Source organism: Callorhinus ursinus, unplaced genomic scaffold, assembly GCF_003265705.2.
Source record: "Callorhinus ursinus isolate GAN/ISIS: 27379988/994484 unplaced genomic scaffold, GSC_fseal_2.0 scaffold1, whole genome shotgun sequence".
Classification (NCBI taxonomy): Eukaryota; Metazoa; Chordata; class Mammalia; order Carnivora; family Otariidae; genus Callorhinus; species Callorhinus ursinus.
Window position 1 is genome coordinate 80,630,210 of NW_027397063.1, and position 20,313 is coordinate 80,650,522.

The 20,313-nt window shown below is 34.9% G+C and overlaps 1 protein-coding gene across 8 annotated transcripts in view; it reads right to left on the bottom strand.

The window, feature by feature from the left end:
- NAALADL2 (N-acetylated alpha-linked acidic dipeptidase like 2) overlaps nt 1–20,313 on the bottom strand; it is a 1,329,911-nt gene that overhangs the window by 153,701 nt on the left and 1,155,897 nt on the right. For all 8 annotated transcript variants that reach the window (XM_073897013.1, XM_073897016.1, XM_073897023.1 and 5 more), the window contains one exon: nt 19,150–19,245. In XM_073897013.1, the coding sequence (XP_073753114.1) occupies nt 19,150–19,245 (96 nt within the window). The remainder of the gene's footprint in view (nt 1–19,149; nt 19,246–20,313) is intronic.

Below are 20,313 nucleotides of genomic sequence, written 5' to 3' on the forward strand. Positions count from 1 at the left end.
AATTAATTGTTTTTAAATTTCCCATTTCATTGGCTTCGGAATGCTTCTCATACTATATTGGAAATTTCCTTTCTTTTATAAACAACATATGCACCATGAGGTCCTATTTTATCAACGAACCCTATCCGTCCTTCTCATGTATACCATCATTACTCTTGCTCTCTGGTTTCCAGTGGCATAGCCTCCTTTCATTTCCTAGGATAAGCTACATTTTCCTCAGGTATGTTAGTCATGCAGATTTCTCTGCCTGACTCTTTTTCTTCTCCCTCTTTAACTAGTTTAGGTCAAAAACTCAAAAATTACTTTTCCAGGAAAAAATTCCCAGATACCCCAGACTAAATCAGTATTCCCCACAGCCCTACTTAAATTCTAACAGTACTTTATATGTTCTCTCAGAACCCTAGCATAGTCTGTATTTATACCTATAATTTATGATATCCATTTCCCATAGACTCTTGGCTCCTGGAGGATGATAATCATTCCTCTTTTGTTTACTGCTGTATCCTTTGCTACTAAAACAGTGCCCAACAACCAGAATGTGTTTCATAAAGATTTGTGACTAAAGGCTTTTTTTGAGTTTGGGCATATAAGGCAGTATGATACAGTGAAACACAAGGCAAATACACTTTCTTATATTGCTCATTGTTATATCCCTGGACTGTATGACTATATTATTACATAGAGATGCTGAGTAAATATTTTTTTTATGAGAATAAGTGAGATTGGAGCTTAGTCTGAGTCCTATGTCAGCTACATACCTGCTGTAATTTTGATCTTCACTTCTATGGGTAGCAGTTAATTACCTATAAAATGAGTTGTTTAAAGGATGACTTTTAAGGATATTTTCAGCACTAAAAAGCTGCAAAACTAGGATATTCAGTTATTTACCTTGCTATTGCTATTACTACATTTGATGCTAGTAATAGAATAACCTTTTGAGAGGAATCAACTGTTTTGGATGAAGAAATACTTATTTAAAAAGTATATAGTGCCTTCATTTCCAACTGATATTCTGACAAGGTTTCTGTAGAACCTGACAAGTTATTTTTCGTATTTATACAGAAGAACAAAGGGCAAGAACAGTCAAGATATTCTTACAGAAGAATTAAGTAGGGACCATGAACTACCAGATAGGACATCTTATTTTAAGGACATAAGGCTAAAAAGTATTGTGTTTGTACACCGATGGATGAGTAGACTGAAGAATAGAATTGAGAGCCCAGAAACAAACCTATACATGTACAGAAACTTGATATATAACAGATTTATTGTACATCATTAAGGACAGATGGAATTCTCAATAAACTAGGTAGAAAAATTAAAAAATTGCACCCCTAACTAAATCATCAAAATCATCATCATCATCATCATCATTATCATTATCATCACGGTAGATTAAATATCTAAAAGTTAAAGAAAAAATTATAAAGATTTATAAAGTAGTACAAAAATACTGTCTTGGTTTGGAAGAACTTCTTAAAACCCTAAAAACACTAAACATAAAGAGAGAAATTGCTAAACTGGATTAAACTGAAATAAAGTACTGTTCATTAAAAGATACAATAAAAAGAGTGGAAATAAAAGTCAAAACCTGGGAGAAGATATTTATGACACATGTAACTTACAACAAGTTCACAGCCAGAATAAAGAAATATCTCCTATGAGTCAATAAAAAAGACAAACAATCCAATAAAAAATAAATTAAAACTTGGCAATGATTTTAACCAGCACTTAGAAAACATACGTACAAACAAACATCTAGAAGACCCAATTGCCAATATCTAAAAACATTCCATTTCTTTAGCTATCAGAGAAAGGCATATAATTTAAACCACAATTAGGCAACACTTGCACATATCGGATTAACAGAAATGAAAAACTATCAAGTTTGGTAGAGGATTATTTCAGAGAATTGTCACACATGGCTCCAAGAATTGAGACTACATGAGTCCACTTAGCTTAACCATCAGCACTGAAAAGTAAACCCACTTGTGTCAACATAACTATTTGTTCCAGAAAAGTTGTTTATTAAGATAAGGCTTTAATAAATAACTTCACTGTTTACATCAAGAAATTTCTACAAGCCAATATATCCAAACAAATAGCTTACTCTTCCTTGCAAGCACCAATGAGCAATATGTTGCTCCCTTGGACAAATAGCTCATTTATCAGTCTTCCTTTTATCATGTCCACCATCCCTAATTTATTGTCATGAATTTTTCCTATTAACAATTATTTGTCTGAATTAAAACACTCACCTTAAAACTTAAGTCAAGACACTCAAATATTCTATTAATATTTCCTCCAGGATACTCCCTCCTGAAATATTACTAAGATTCAGTCAAGGTGTCTTCTTTTTGTGAAGTCAGTATAATAACTTTTGCTTAATCAATAGACTATTCAGGTGGTTTTGGTTTTGTTCTTGTGTTTTTTTTGGGGTGGGGGGGACTTGCAGTCAATTATCCCAGCAATTTAGCATTACCTAATAGGTTTAAGTATGAGTCTGTAATTCCATTCCTTGATACATATCTTAAGAGAAACTCTTATACAAGGAGACTTGTACAAAAATGTTCTTAATAGTTGCTGGAAACAAACCAAATACCCATCAACAGTGGAGCAGTACATAAACTTTGGTATATTTAAGCAATAAAATGTTTTACAGTAATAAAAATAAACAAACTACAGTTATACCTACCAATGTGGATGAGGAAGTGGGCACTCAGCTTCTTTTCATTACCAATTAAAATTTGTTTTACTATTCTAAAACTTAAAACCTAGCTAACAATATCTTTACTTAATCTTCAAAGTCAAATACACGTTAGTTCTTCTGAACAAATACTGCAACTCTCTTTTTGAATAGTTGATTAAAAGAAGATACATCACGTAGAGAGTTTCAAAAAAGCCCATGTTATTAAAAAAAAAAAGAAAAGAAAGCAATAACCTTTTATTGCTTTAAAATACTTTTATTATTTCCCCAAATCATCTGACATAAAAATTATAGTTTTTCTACTCTGAAATAATCTTGCTTTCTAAGATTCTCGTCAGTATCTTGTTCATGCATTTACTACTTGGTCCCATGTTCCCAGTCATTTAGTGTTTTCATTCTAACATATCCCTCTGTCTTCATACCCTCCTCCAACTGGGCTATCAATAATCTGAATTAGCCAAGATTATTAATCAAAGAAGATATGATGAGCCATAATTGCTTGATCTTTCTTAGTCTCATTCTTCCAAACCAGGATTTTTAAAAACTTTAATTTCTTTTCCACAGTGATTAGTTTATGGAAATCAGGCCTAACCCAATCAGCACAATTATTTCCCTGGTCACAAGAAATGATTCAAAATAAGCATGATGCTTATTATTTTTTTAAAGATTTATTTATTTATTTTGAGAGAGTGAGAATGAGAGAGAGTACATGAGAGGGGGTAGGGTTAGAGGGAGAAGCAGGCGGAGCCTGATGCAGGACTCGATCCCAGGACTCCAGGATCATGACCTGAGCCGAAGGCAGTTGCTTAACCAACTGAGCCACCCAGGCGCCCTTATGCTTATTATTAATGAAGGTCCATTGTGCTAGGGCTTTCTAGAAATCAGCATTATTGTTCTTCTGAGAAAGTCACCAGAAAAGAGATCCTCTCTTGCTTTGACTGAATTATATACAGATATGAATCCAGAAACTGCTGGTAGCTTTTCTACTACGGAGGAATTCTGCTGGTGAAATGCCCAGCAGAGGCAAGGGTAGAACTGAGAGGATAACAGACAAGTAGATCAAGGGCTGTGTTTGAGCTACTCCTGAAGCATAACTCTCCTAGAATTTTCAGTTACATGAGAAAAATAGAATCATTGTATTTATATTGAACAAGTTTGCATGTAGGTCTTTATTAATGACAAACATAACATCTTAACTGATACGGACTTTTTTCACCTTGTAAGAAAATATTTCTAAAACGGATTAATTTCCTCCTAGCTTTCCTAAAAGTCAGTAACTATAAAGATCATAATTCTTTTTCTTGACAACTAGAGAACATAATTATGATTGTTCATTATTGTTTTATTTTAGAAAGCAGAAATATTACTATTTGAGTCTTCACTAATGGTCAAGGACACTGTAATTTTAAATGTAATTAATTCCTAAACCTTAGTTTATAATATTAAAAAGACATATTTGTAAATAAACCATAATTAAGGCTAAATAAATATTGTTTTCCCATCACAAACAAATTTTGTTTGCCTTTCAAACAAAAATTTGATTTGTTCAAGTCTAATTCTTGCTCAGTTCCTAAAATTCAAATATCATAAAACTATTAATATTTGTGGTATACATTCTATTTTAAAACACCAATTGCTGTGAACTCTTTGAGAGACATTGCATAATTCAAATGTTGGCTACTAAATGCCAAAAAAACTGTAATTTTTAAATATTTTCTGTATCACACCAATAGCAGCAGAATATATAGGTCCAAAGATTGTTAAAAAAAACAAACAAAAACAGGATGACATTCAGACTGTCCTGAAAAAGAAGACAATAAGACATACAGATATATATATATATATCTTTTATATATATAAAATTCAGAGTTTTTCAAGGAATAATACAGAGTAACTAGCACTGAAAATCTGTATAATTCATTCATTCATACCACATAATGTGTGTGTCTGTGTGCGTGTAAAGGGATCTTTTATTACAGTAACACATGGGGACAGTGGGTACTGTCCCCAGGACATGTAAACATCATGATCAGAGTCCATTTTAATAGAGTCCAAAAGACTGCCCAGATTCTTCTGGTTTGTTGTGTTATATTAGTTTTTTTTTTAAATAAGTGGTTATTGCCTGGGGCTTTTAAATCTTTTTATTATACAGAGGCTTTATTTCAACAGCAGTTTTTGGAAGGACATCTGGCCTACCTACCTAGAGCTAAACTGTTATCCATTGACTACTCTGCCCCTCTGCCCTTTGTCTCTGTACTTCTACATCATTTCAAGGATGATATTGTCTGAGAATGGTACAAAGAATCTCTTGTTCAAAGAGAGGGGCAAATGAAGAAGTTAACATTAAAATTCACTTTCAACTTACTGACATTTACCAGAAATAAGAACGATATATTTAGCTCATACAAAATTCAAAAATGTTGCTTTATGGGGTGAGGCTATCATTTCCTGAATTACACATGAAAACTTTCTGAAGTAGGTTGACTGTATCTTTATAAGATCATCATATTATTTATAGGTGATCATAGAGCTTCCTATCCTGATTCATATCACTAGCATATTTATATTCTGTAATAAATACATGTTAAAAACAGTCTTTATGTATATATTAAAGAAAAAATGTATGCTCAAAGAATCAGCTTTTCTACTCATCTTAATAGGCATTATTAACTCTTTTAATATGATGTAGCACAATATCTACTTTGATGATTAACTTCCCTTTAAAAAGGGAGTCAAATTTTGACAGGCTTATATTGTGTACTCATTTGCTTTTGAGTAATAAAAACAAAAACAAAAAAGAGAAAATGAGAGTATAAGGCATGCCTTTAGAAACTATAATATTTGTGCCATATAATGAAAAACAATAAACCAAACCTCTCTGGGCAAGAGAAAATATAGTCGGCACCATTTCCAATTTCAGTAAATGAAGATATTGAGTTTAATTATACATTTATGAAGAAAATATACGCCTACAATATTTCCTTTTCAAAGTGTAGGAGGTTGGTTTTAATATGCCATCATCTCCCTTGAGCAGCTCCAACCAACATTCTTTATTACAAAGTACAATCTCTACATTGAAAATACATATTTGGGATATTTTCTGGTTTAGTTCATGTCATGAAACATAGTATAGATCCCCATGGAGACATCTGCATCTAGTAACAATAATTTGATATAGCAGGAAAAAAAAGTCAAAGTATTTTTAAAAACAACAAAAGCCTTAAATTCACAGCTTCAGAATCACCTCAAATGTATAAAGAGGATTAAAGAATGTCATTACACTTGCTTTGCTAAATAGAAGACAATATTCCCATATTTTATCCAAATAATATATCAACTTTAAAGATACTTGGAAGACACTCAGATTTGCTCATTCAGATTAGAAATCATAGCCAGGTTTTTAAGCATTTAAAAAACTGTACCAGAAATCTATTAGCTCATGAATACAACATGACTTTGGAATTCAAGAAACTGAATAAAAGGTATTTGGTCTCTTCCTTTTTCTCTTACTTTAGGCTACTAAGCAATAATTTTTAAGCTATAGCTTGAATGATATCTCAAGAGAAAATCATTCTGTATTTTAGTCTGCCTTTCTATTCTATAGTTATAAAATGAATAGATTGTTTCAGTGGATTGCTTTCAGTTACCATGTTCTAAGAATCTTAATATCACAACAACTGGTACAAACATAATTTATTAGTGACATTTAAACATAATTGCAGATTCATATTTCACAAATCATGTGTTTAAAATAAATTAGCAGAGTATAACTGTATTAGTCAAAGTGATCCTGGCTATCATCTCTAAATATAACTAATATTAGCTGAAATGGTTAAAAATTAGAATTAATTAAATGTTTTTCATCACTGAAGACACCACCATTAGCCTTTCTTCACACCACTGAAGAACTGAGTTAAAATTTATAGTTATAAGTAAGGGCAAATATAACTACATTGTTAGAATACAAACTATATAAGAATTACTAGCCTTGACTTCTAGGCTTTATACAACTGCTGACTTTTTCTGCAACTTAATCTCACTGTGACACTTTCTCCACATACATAATGGAATAAATACCATATTATTTCTATTATTTTCTCTTTGGAATATTGCAATTTCTAAATAATTTTATAAAAGATCTCTATTTTGACATTTTATAAGAAAAGGAAGAAATACATACATATTTAAGAACAGTATTTTAAAAACACCTATACTAAAAATGTATTAATATTGCATATCCTATAATAATTAAAGATAAATCATTTTTTCCTAAACTAGGTGAGAAAATCAATGAAATAACTAATAAATTGGTATTTCTTAAGGAAGCTCACAAGCAGAATTAGGTCATTTGCTAGTTTCCATGGTACCACATGCATGGATGTACCATTCATACTCAGAGATTTTAAAATAATATAGAGAGCATTTGGGGTTTCAGAGGAAAAGTGCTATTAATCCAATAATGTAACAGATACCATCTTTCCTCTCCTACTCCAAATGCTATACATTGACACTTGATTTTAAAAGTCTTTTCTGAGAGGAAGAAAAGATGGCGGAGCAGTAGGGGACCCTATTTCAACTGGTCCCTGGAATTGAGCTGGATATCTACCAGACCACTCTGAGCACCCACGAAATCAGCCTGAGATGTAAGAAGATCTGGATCTCTACAAACAGAATATTGCGGGCAGTTCATTTCAAGGTACGAAGCGGGGAGCCGTAATTCCGCAGGCAGATATTGGAGGATAAACGGCAGCAGGAGGGAGCCTGGCCGTGGGGATCCTACACCGCAGGTGAGCAACAGCCTCCTGCACTGGGGACGGGGCACAGAATCGCAGACCGGTAGCAGCAGGGAAAGGACTTTAGGGCAGCCCCCAGGAGGGAAACCCGGAGCGGTGGGGTCACGCGTGCGAACTGGGAGCAGCTGGCGGTTTTAGAAGCACGAAGGACAGAGACATGCCCCAACCTGGAGGCAGGACTGGGAGCACTGTGGAGGGGCACACAACCCAGGATGCTGCAGTTTATAGCAGTATGGACAGAAACAGAGACAGTGTGGCCTGGAGAGCTCACTGAAGAACAGACTGCAGTCTCTCTGCTCTGAGGCAGAGGGTTGGAAATGGTCTTTTCTGCTCTGACTCACAGAAGAGACGTGGAAAGCCACCAGGGAAAGGCGCCAGAGAACAAAAGCCCCAAAAAACTGATTCCCACTGAGCCCATCCCCCGCCACAGGGGGGCAGGGCAACTCTGCCCAAACAGGGTTGCCTAAGTAAGAGCACAGCAGGCCCCTCCCCCAGAAGACAGGCTGGGAAAACAAGAGGCCAGCGACCCTAAGGTCCCTAGAAAACAGGTGCATCTTTCTTGGGTTCTGGTCAATAATTTGGACTCCATACATTGACTCAACCACCCATCAGGAGGATGACTAGGAGGAGGAACCCCCAAATTGGAAAAGACTCAGAGATAATGACTTATGCCACAGACTTAGAAATGGATAGGGAAACAACCAAGATGTCGGAGATGGAATTCAGGCTAGCAATTGTGAAGACAATAGCTAGAATGGAGAAATCAATTAATGGCAATATAGAGTCTCTAAGGGCAGAAATGAAAGCTGAATTGGCAGAACTTAAAAATGCTATCAATGAGATCCAATCCAATCTAGATTATCTAACAGCTAGGGTAACTGAGGCAGAAGAACAAATAAGAGACCTGAAAGACAATATAATAGATAAAAAAGGAAAAGAGGAGGCCAGGGAAAAACAACTCAGAATCCATGAAAATAGAATCAGAAATAAGTGACACCATGAAGTGTTCCAATGTCAGAATAATTGGAATCCCAGAGGGAGTGGAGTGAGAGAGGCCAAGATGTGTTTGAGCAAATCATAGCTGAGAACATCCCTAATCTGGGGAATGAAACAAACATTCACATCCTAGAGGCAGAGAGGACCCCTCCCAAGATCAAGGAAAACAGGCCAACACCCCCACATGTAATAGTAAAACTTGCAGATCTTAGAACCAAGGAAACCATCTTAAGGGCAGTTAGGAAGAAGAGATTCCTTATGTACAGAGGGAGGAACATCAGAATAACATCAGACCTATCCATAGAGACCTGGCAAGCCAGAAAGGCCTGGCAAGACATATTCAGGGTACTAAATGAGAAGAACGTGCAGCCAAGAATACTTTATATGACAAGGATCCATTTAGAATGGATGGAGAGATGCAGAGCTTCCAAGACCGGCAGAAACTGAAAGAATATGTAACCACTAAGCCGGCCCTACAAGAAATATTAAGGGGGGGTTCTATAAAAGAAGAAAGACCCCAAAAGTGATATACAACAGAAATCTACAGGGACAATCTATAAAAACAACGTCTTCACAGGCAACACGATGACAATTAATTCATATCTTTCAATAATCACTCTCAACATGAATGGCCTAAGTGCTCCCATAAAATGGCACAGGGTTGCAGATTGGATAAAAAGACAGGACCCATCCATATGCTGTCTACAAGAGACTCATTTTGAACCTAAAGATGCATCCAGACTGAAAGCGAAGGGATGGAGATCCATCTTCCATGCCAGCGGACCTCAAAAGAAAGCTGGGGTAGCAATTCTTAGACAAATTAGATTTTAAACTAAAGTCTGTAGTTAGAGACACAGAAGGACACTATATCATTCTTAAAGGATCTATCCAACAAGAGGATCTAACAACTGTAAATATCTATGCCCCCAACATGGGAGCAGCCATCTACATAAGCCAACTGTTAACCAAAATAAAGAGTCATATTGATAATAATACATTAATTGTAGGAGACCTCAATACTCCACTCTCAGCAATGGACAGATCATCTAAACAGAAAATCAACAAGGAAACAAGAGCTTTGAATGATACACTGGGCCAGATGGACCTCATAGATATATATAGAACACTCAACCCTAAAACAACAGAATACTCATTCTTCTCGAACACACATGGAACTTTCTCCAGAATAGACCACATACTGGGTCACAAATCAGGTCTCAACCAATACCAAAAGACTGGGATTATTTCCTGCATATTCTTAGACCACAATGCTTTAAAACTGGAACTCAATCATAAGAAAAAATTTGGCAGAAATTCAAACACTTGGAAGCTAAAGACCACTCTGCTCAAGAATCTTTGGGTCACCCAGGAAATCAAAGAAAAACTAAAAAAATTCATGGAAATCAATGAGAATGAAAACACATCGGTCCAAAACCTATGGGATACTGCAAAGGTGGTCCTAAGGGGGAAATACATAGCCATCCAAGCCTCACTCAAAAAAAATAGTAAAATCCTGAATTCACCATTTACCTCTACACCTTAAAGAACTAGAGAAAAGGCAACAAATGATGCCTAAGCCATGCATTAGAAGAGAAATAATTAAAATTAGAGCAGAGATCAATAAATTAGAAACCAGAAACACAGTAGATCAGATCAACGAAACTAGAAGTTGGTTCTTTGAAAGAATTAATAAGATCGATAAACCACTGGAGAGACTTATCCAAAAGAAAAGAGAAAGGACCCAAATTAATAAAATTATGAATGAAAGGGGAGAGATCATGACTAACACGAAAGAAACAGAAACAATTATTAGAAATTATTATCAACAACTATATGCCAATAAACTGAGCAATCTGGATGAAATGGAGGCCTTGCTGGAAACCTATAAGCTGCCAAGACTGAAACAGGAAGAAATTGACAACCTGAATAGGCCAATAACCAGTAATGAGATTGAAGCAGTGATCAAAAACCTCCCAAAAAACAAGAGTCCAGGGCCTGATGCATTCCCTGGGGAATTCTACCAAATATTCAAAGAAGAAATAATACCTATTCTACTGAAGCTGTTTCAAAAAATAGAAACAGAAGGAAAACTTCCAAACTCATTCTATAAGGCCAGCATTACCTTAATCCCCAAACCACGCAAAGACCCCATCAAAAAGGAGAATTTCAGACCAAAATCCCTGATGAATATGGAGTCCAAAATCCTCAACAAAATCCTACCTAAAGGATCCAACAATACATTAAAAGGATCATCCACCACAACCAAGTGGGATTTATCCCTGGGATGCAAGGGTGGTTCAACATTCGCAAATCAATCAATGTGATAGAACACATTAATAAGAGGAGGGAGAAGAACCATATGGTCCTCTCAGTTGATGCAGAAAAAGCATTTGACAAAATACATCATCCTTTCCTGATTAAAACTCTTCAGAGTATAGGAATAGAGGGAACATTCCTCAAGTTCATAAAATCCATCTATGAAAAACTCACAGCGAGTATCATCCTCAATGAGGAAAAGCTGAGAGCCTTTCCCTTAAGATCAGGAACACGTCAGGGATGCCCACTCTCACCACTATTGTTCAACATAGTACTAGAAGTCCTAGCAACAGCAGTCAGACAACAAAAAGAAATAAAAGGTATTCAAATTGGCAAAGAAGAAGTCAAACTCTCTCTTTTCGCAGACGACATGATACTTTATGTGGAAACCCATAAGACTCCAAACCCAAATTACTAGAACTCATACAGCAATTCAATAATGTGGCAGGATATAAAATCAATGCACAGAAATCTGTTCCTTTCTTATACACTAACAATGCAACTGTAGAAAGATTCCATTTACAATAGCACCAAAAAACCATAAGATACCTCGGAATAAACCTAACCAAGGACGTAAAGGATCTATACTCTAGGAACTACAGAATACTCATGAAAGAAATTGAAGAAGATACAAAAAGATGGAAAAACATTCCAGGTTCATGGATTGGAAGAATAAACATTGTTAAAATGTCTATGCTACCCAGAGCAATCTATACCTTCAATGCCATCCCAATCAAAATTACAATGACATTTTTCAAAGTGCTGGAACAAACAATCCTAAAATTTGTATGGAATCAGAAAAGACCCTGAATTGCCAAGGAAATGTTGAAAAAGAAAAACAAAGCTGGGGGCATCACGTTGTCCAATTTCAAGCTATATTACAAAGCAGTGATCACCAAGACAGCATGGTACTGGCACAAAAACAGACATATAGAACAATGGAACAGAATAGAGAACCCAGATATGGACCCTCAACTCTATGGTCAAATAATCTTTGACAAAGCAGGAAAAAACATGCAATGGAAAAAAGACAGCCTACTCAATAAATGGTGCTGGGAAAATTGGACAGCCACATGCAGAAGAATGAAACTCGACCATTCTCTAACACCATACACAAAGATAAACTCAAAATGTATGAAAGACCTCAATGTGAGATGGGAATCCATCAAAATCCTAGGGAAGAACATATGCAGTAATCTCTTTGACATCGGCCACAGGAACTTCTTTCAAGATACATCTCCAAAAGCTAGTGAGACAAAAGCAAAAATGAACTTTTGGGACTTCATCAAGATAAAACGCTTCTGCACAGCAAAGGAAACAATCAACAAAACAAAGAGGCAACCCACAGAATGGGAGAAGATATTTGTAAATGACACTACAGATAAAGGGCTGGTATCCAAGATGTATAAAGAACTTCTCAAACTCAACATCCAAAAAACAAATAATCAAGTCAAAAAATGGGCAGAAGATATGAAAAGACACTTCTCTGAAGAAGACATACAAATGGCTAACAGACACATGAAAAAATGTTCATCATCATTAGCCATCAGGGAAATTCAAATCAAAACCACATTGAGATACCAACTTACAGCAGTTAGAATGGCAAAAATGGACAGGGAAAGAAACAACAAATGTTAGAGAGGTTGTGGAGAAAGGGGAACCCTCTTACACTGTTAGTGGGAATGCAAGTTGGTACAGCCACTTTGGAAAACAGTGTGGAGGTTCCTCAAAAGTTTAAAAGTAGAGCTACCCTATGACCCAGCAATTGCACTCCTGTGTATTTATCCCAAAGACGCAGATGTAGTGAAAAGAAGGGCCATATGCACCCCAATGTTCATAGCAGCAATGTCCGCAATAGCCGAACTGTGGAAAGAGCCGAGATGCCCTTCAACAGATGAATGGATAAAGAAGATGTGGTCCATAGATACAATGGAATATTACTCAGCCATCAGAAAGGACGAATACCCAACTTTTACATCAACATGGATGGAACTGGAGGAGATTATGCTAAGTGAAATAAGTCAAGCAGAGAAAGTCAATTATCATATGGTTTCACTTATTTGTGGAACGTAAGGAATAGTATGGAGGACATTAGGAGAAGGAAGGGAAAAATGAAGGGGGCGGGGAAACTGGAGGGAGAGATGAACCATGAGAGACTATGGACACTGAGAAACAACGGGGTTTTAGAGGGGAGGGGGAGGGGGAATTGGTTAGCCTGGTGATGGGTATTAAGGAGGGCACATACTGCATGGAGCACTGGCTGTCATACGAAAACAATGGATTGTGGATCACCACATCAAAAACTAATGATGTATTGTATGGTGACTAACATATCATAATAAAATTTAAAAAATAAATAAATAAAATAAGAGTCTTTTCCTTCTCAACATAGCTATAGTGTTTTGTTTAAAATACAGTTATCAGTCATCATTTATTGATCAGGTATTATGGCAAAAATTTATCAAGAAATGCTAATAAGATATATTAAATCCAAAAAGATATAAAATAAATACAGGATGTTACATCAGTTAAAAGTAGACCAGGTGTGCCTGGGTGGCTCAGTCAGTTAATCATCTGCCTCTGGCTCAGGTCATGATCTCAGGGTCCCGGGATCAAGCCCCTCGTCAGCCTCCCTGCTCAGCCAGGAGTCTGCTTCTCCCCTGCCTCTGCACCCCACCCCCCCACCGTCTGTGCTTGCTCTCTCTCTCTCAAATAAAAAAATAAAATCTTAGGGGCACCTGGGTGGCTCAGTCATTAACCGTCTGCCTTCGGCTCAGGTCATGATCCCAGGGTCCTGGGATCGAGCCCCGCATCGGGCTCCCTGCTCCGCAGGAAGCCTGCTTCTCCCTCTCCCACTCCCCCTGCTTGTGTTCCCCCTCTCGCTGTGCCTCTCTCTGTCAAAAAAAAAAAAAAAAATCTTTAAAAAATAAATAAATAAAATAAAATCTTAAAAAAAAATGTAGGCCAAAGAAATGGTTAATAAGTCATGTGAACTCTTTATGGATAATGGCAAAGAACTGAGGATCAGACATAAATGAAGAGAAAAAACTCAAATTCCAAATAAGTGGTTCAGAAGTTACAGTGGACGACCAGTTGATTGTGTAAATATACTTTTTTCTCTGAATTTTTAAATATTGTTGTAAAATACACATAACATAAAATTTACCGTCAACCATTTTTAGGTGTATAGTTCAGTGGTATGAAATACATTGATAATGTGTAACCAGGACCAATATCCATCTCTATAACTCTTATACCTTGTGTAACTTACAAGATGTAAAACTGAAACTCTATACCCACTAAACAAAAATTCCCCATTCCTACCCCAACCTCCATTGTATTTTCTTCCTCCTTGGTTTCAATTATTTTAAGTACATCATATACATGGAATCATATAGTATCTGTCATTTTGTGATTGGCTTATTTCACTTAGCATGATGTCCTCAAGTTTCATCCACATTGTAGCCAATGTCAGAATTTCCTTCCTTTTTAAGGCTGAACGATATTCCATTGTATATATGTACCCCATTTTACTTATTCATTTATCCATCTATGGTCACTTGGGATGTTTCCACATTTTAGGTACTGTGAATAATGCTGTTATCGACATGGATGTACAAATATGTTTCCAAGACTCCACTTTCAATTCTGTGGGGTATATACCCAGAAGTGGAATTGGTAGATCATGTGATAATTCTATTTTTAATTTTTTGAGGAACTGCCACTGTTTTCCACAACATTTGTACCATTTTATATCCCCACAGTGCACAAGGATTTCAATTTCTCCACATCCTTGTCAACACTTGTTATCTTGTTTTGTTTTCTTTTGTTTCGTTTTTAACAGTAGCCATCTTGATGGTGTGAGGTCGTAGGAGGATATGCTTTTGAACGCTTCCTCTTTCTTATAATGTATCTTTTCCTGTGGAGCCCATAAACCATTCTGCCCTGGGTCTTTTGTCCTCTCCCTGTCACTCTTGCTTCTCTGCATGAATACTGTCAAGGGTAACATCATCTGCATAATTGGTAATGATGAAAATGTTCTATAATCTGTGCTATCCCATGCAGTAGCCACTGCCCATATGTGGTTACTAAATATGTAAATTGTGGCTAATGATATTGAGGAAATTAATTCTAGTTCTATTTAATTTATTTTTTTAGTTTAAGGCCACATGTGACAAGTGGTTATTACATCAGCTAATGCATTGGATTCTATTTCTTCCTGAGCTCCAACTTCATGTATCCAACTGCTCCTATGACATATTTGTCTAGATGGGCTAAGAATCCAAAATTACACATGTCCAAGGTTAGACTCTATCACTTTCCTCAGCCCAACACCTAATTTGGTTAATTCAATAATATCAACTTTGCCCAAAGTGGAGCTATTCAAATTGTCCTTTACTCTTCACTCTGCTTCATACCCCATATCCAGTAAAGCATATATCCTGTTATTGAAACCTAAAAATGTCTCTTAAATCTGTCTTTTGTTATTCAAAATACATATAATCATTTCTCACCCAATACCACCAACAGCCTGCTTTTTAAAGAACTGTCAAGGGAAGCTCATTGACATTAAGATAAAGTTAATATTTCTTAAATTCTTCAAATGTCACCTTTCTGGTGAATTCTTCAAATCTCAGAAGCATGAACTCCATCATCTTTATTCTCATAACTTGTTTATATCACTATCAACTCTTTTAGTATGTTATATTAAAATGATTTCCTTACCTGTTTACTCCCTTGGACCCATTCTCACATATTGTTTTTATATTTCAAGTGTTCATCCTTGGCTTATAATAGGCTACTAGAATACTTAGATTACTAATAACAATTTATGAGCTAAATGTTGAAGATTTAGAAACATAACTAGACAATTCCTAGGTAGAGAAGGAGAAATAAGCCTATTTCAAAACATAAATCCATGGAGATTTTTATTCACTTATTAAAGGATTAAGCAGCTAAGATTTATATTGGTATTTTATGCATGTGTAGTCTTTGGAGAAATTAGTTTGGCTTCTTTACTAATAAAAAATGCTATTTTTAAAGGTAATTATAGAAGATAAGAAAACATCTTCAACGTCGATGCAATATGTGTTGCCCTTTGGCGACTTTATACAGTACCACCTGACTGTCATTGAAGTAATGATGAATTACACCTTTTAGCATCAATATTGAGCCTCATTCGTTACTTTCTTAGGTTCCATGCTTTATATCAAAAAGACAAATGCCAGGATAAATTCATACTTTGTAAAAAAATATTTTTAAGGAACTGAAGGACAGCATTGGAGAGCTACATACTAGGACTCATAGCTCCTATCCCATGTATGAGTGCAGTTTATTTATTTTCATTTTTTTAATTCAGAAGAAAAAACACCATTGATAGATTCCTAACATTTTAATGCTTAAAAACTGTAATTTACTTTTACATAAATCATATTTATGATCTACAACAAAGGTCCAGAATACAAGGTTACTCACTTGTAAAGGATAATAGATTACATTATATGATCATTTGTATTAGATGTATATGCTTCTTATATTTATTTAATTAGGTTAAATAAATATGTGATGTGTTACAATGCTGTGTATTGAATTCAAACTTTTATTGGGAGAAATAAGAACTAGAATCTTCAATATTTCAATTAATACAGATTTTTTTTAAATGTTTTATAATTGTTGTAATATCAGTCATTGTGTTTTATCATTTTCCGAAGCATTTCTCTTACTTCACACCAGGTTTTCAGAATTCACAGTAACAGAATTTATTCCTAACTCGGTCTTTTTATTCAAAGTCCATTGCTATTTATATAATATCACACTGCTCTGTGAAGTATGAGTGTACTAAATACATGATACACTATGATAATACCACTACTATTCTTACTGAAACAAAACATTCTACAGGTCTCAATCTTTTACAAATTAAATTATATATTCCATTGGTACACACTAACTTACCAGTGTCTTCCCAGCATTTAATTAATTAGTTTAATCATATGCTTTCATATCTAACTTATTCATTTTTTCTTAAGTGAAAACTAAATTCAGAAAATGCAGGTAAGAGTCTATTTGAAGACATCAGCACTCATATTTTGTAATGTGTTAATAATTATACTCAATTACATCCATATTGCTTTTCTAGAGAAAATGTATACACCTTCTTTCAGTCTCACTAGTGAGGAAAGCTATTACTAGTGTACTTCTTTTTGGTGTAGAAAATACAGTTTTACTAAATAAAATAACAAGGTGGTAGCCAAGGTTGTAAAATCTATGCTCCATATTTCCTAGTCATGTGCCTTGTCAACTGCACTGTATTTATATTTTTATTTTGTTGATGACCAGTGAAAATTTGACCTTATTTATTAAAGTATTTATTAAGTACTTCTTGTCATGATTCCCCAGTTTCTCCTATCAGTACACTAAGATTGAACTTCTGAAGCACAATTTCTTTCCCTGGCCTATATCTCCAACATGAGGTATTACCATAGGCAAACATGATGATTGGGGAAACAGTACCAACATTAGATAAATATATTTGGTCATAAAGAGTGTCAGAAATCACTTACTTTGGCACTTAGGCATGTTTTATTTCTTCATAGACATAGAATTTTTTCTAACACCCATTTAATGGGTTAATATCTGCTTACATATGAAATAAATTTGAAAATAAATGTAGACCCTGTGGTAATATCTGCGCACAAATTTGTGTATTCTCCCAAACAGTCTCTGGCTTTCTGTGTTTCACACTAAGTACTGACCTCATATATATGTTCAGGTTATGTTCCATGGTCCCCTACTCCCTTCTTGCCCCCATCCCTGCTTCCCAACATGCTCTTAGGAGTTGTGATGTGTCCAAGACATCATACAGCAAGAATCAGTGTGTGTTTACACCTCTCATTATACACCTGATATCAATAGGGTATCAAATTATTCATTCCACAAAGATCAATGAATTCCCTGATCCAGAGGAAAGCAGGAAAAAAATGGAGAAAATATTACTGTTCCATTGCCCTAAAATCCTCTAATGCTTCACCTAAAAATAAGTAAATAAACCTAGATTTTAAGTATTCAGAATATTTGAATGAATGCACACACATGCACACAAAATCACTTTCACTGAACGTATGCAGATGCACATACTCATTTAAATAGGTATATAGATATATATAGATATCTATTATTATCTATCAATCTATCATCTCTACAAGAATTAAGAATATAGTTAATATTTTGAATACTAAGGAACTATTATTTGGGGGCTACTTTTATGTTGCTATATCCAAATAAAAATGGATATTAAAGGATGGGTACATTAGAAACTAAATTAAGGAAGTGAAATAAATTACAAAGCAAGGAGGTATAAATGTGGTTAAGATTCAGATATTTTGAGCTTAGGAGAATTTTAAGTAAAATGTGGTCCAAACTCCTCTAATTTCAAAAGTTCAGAAAAAATAAATTCACAGTTTTTAAAAAAAGTTAGGGTACACCTAGAATCCTAGTCTGTATTCTGAGTTCATTCTATTGCCGCTTACTGAGTTCAGTTCATTATATCACATTTCCTCTTTCTGAAGGAGAAAAATAGTCTTGTAAAATTTCACTAAGAAGATTTAAGAATGATTCAGTCTTTCAACTAAGCACATATAAATATGTATTATTTTAAATTGCTGAAATGTCAATATTCTCTATAAACTCTATCCCCAAAAGGAAGGTTATGACAGGCTAAACAAATAGTTGGTAAATGTAAAAATTCGTATGATGTCATATGATGTCAGAACATTAAATTTATTTACTCCATACTGTACAATTTAATTTTCTCCATATTATAAATGCACAGCTAAGAGTTTTAAGTAAAAATATAGGTATGACCATCACAGTATAAAAACATTTATTATAAATGCAGTCTTTTTTTTTTCCTTTAAGGAGACATTTTTCTTTTACTGCAACTAAAAAGTACCACCACAAACAACCAAGTATCTTAAATATTGAAACGAAACATTGAAGATACATAAATTCAAAGATGCATTTTATACTGCTCTTAATCAAAGAGTGTACTCGAGAGTATACTACAAATCTACTTCCAGATGAAGGAAAAAAAAATCCTAATTGTTTTATTAAGGATTGATTTTAAATACAAATCATGCTATTGCTCTGTATGATCTTGAGTAGTATATCATCCTTACTCCTTAGTAAAGTAATGGGATGAACTTAAAATCCTTTCAAGTATTTATTAGAAATGAAAATATAAGATTTGTCTTGATTGGTTATTTTCCTTTTCTCCATCTATCAACAAAAACACCCCAAAACTTTCCCAACTTGCTCATGAATGCAGTTATCTCTTACCTTGGTAATGGTTTCATGAAGGTTGAAAAAAGGATCCATTTCTTCAATTTTTGTTGCAAGTTTAGGGAAAAGGGCCTCAGAGAGAAAACTTGGACCCTGCGGAAAATCAGAAAAGAAACATTTAAAACTCTTCATTGATTGTGTTTTTCAAGTGTTTACTGGATTTTCTTTAAAGATTCAAAAGGACCCTAAATTGCTTTAAGTCTTCTGTTGATTGTTGGCCTTCATTCTGATCTAATTAACTAATTGCAGAACCCTTGTAAATTAAAATGAGTAGAATTCTAGAACTCTTATTTTTATTTATAATTTTTTTTTTATTTAGAGGAGATAATTCTTTGCAGCCCTCCCTTTTCTCAAATGCAGGCTTATACGTAAAGCAAGATATCCTGATGACAAAACCTATAGCATAACCTCTTCTCTGATTTATATATTAAATTTTACATTTTAAGGCTGGAAGGATGGAATGTTTTTGATAAACATGATTACCATCTAAAAAAGCCTAGGCAAAAGTATGCATGACATTTAAAATATTGCAAAACTCACTTCAAAGCAATAGTAAGATATTTTGGATAGACTGGTCTTATGGCTCCGCATGCTTCCAATAAAATGATAGGATGCTAACTGTATCAGAACCTTGGTGTTTAGATGGTTGAAATCAGAGAAACTTTTTTTTTTTAATCAGAAAAACTTTAACTAGTCATTTTGTACTTCCAGGTGTAAACAAATTTCAGGATGTAAGAAGACACAGGATGCTGACAATGTTAGCATCTACTATGCTCTAAATATTCATGCTCATCTAAAATTCCTGTATCGAAATCCTAATGTCCAAAGTAATTGTATTAGGACGTGGGGCATTTGGAGGTGATTAGGTCATGAGGGATTCATCCTTGTAATTGGGATAAGTGTCCTTATAAAAGAGCCCTCACAGAACTCCCCAGCACCCTCCTTTATGTGAAGACACAAGAAGTTTGCAACCATGGAAAAGAGTCCTCACTCCATCATGTTGGAAACCTGACCTTGGACTTCCTACCTCCAGAACTGTGAGAAATTACGTTCGGTTGCTTTTTATGCCCCTCAGCCTGTGATACTTTGTCGCAGCAGTCCAAAAGGACTAAGACACTATCCAAAATAATAATCTTGCAGTTATCAACATTCTTAACATCC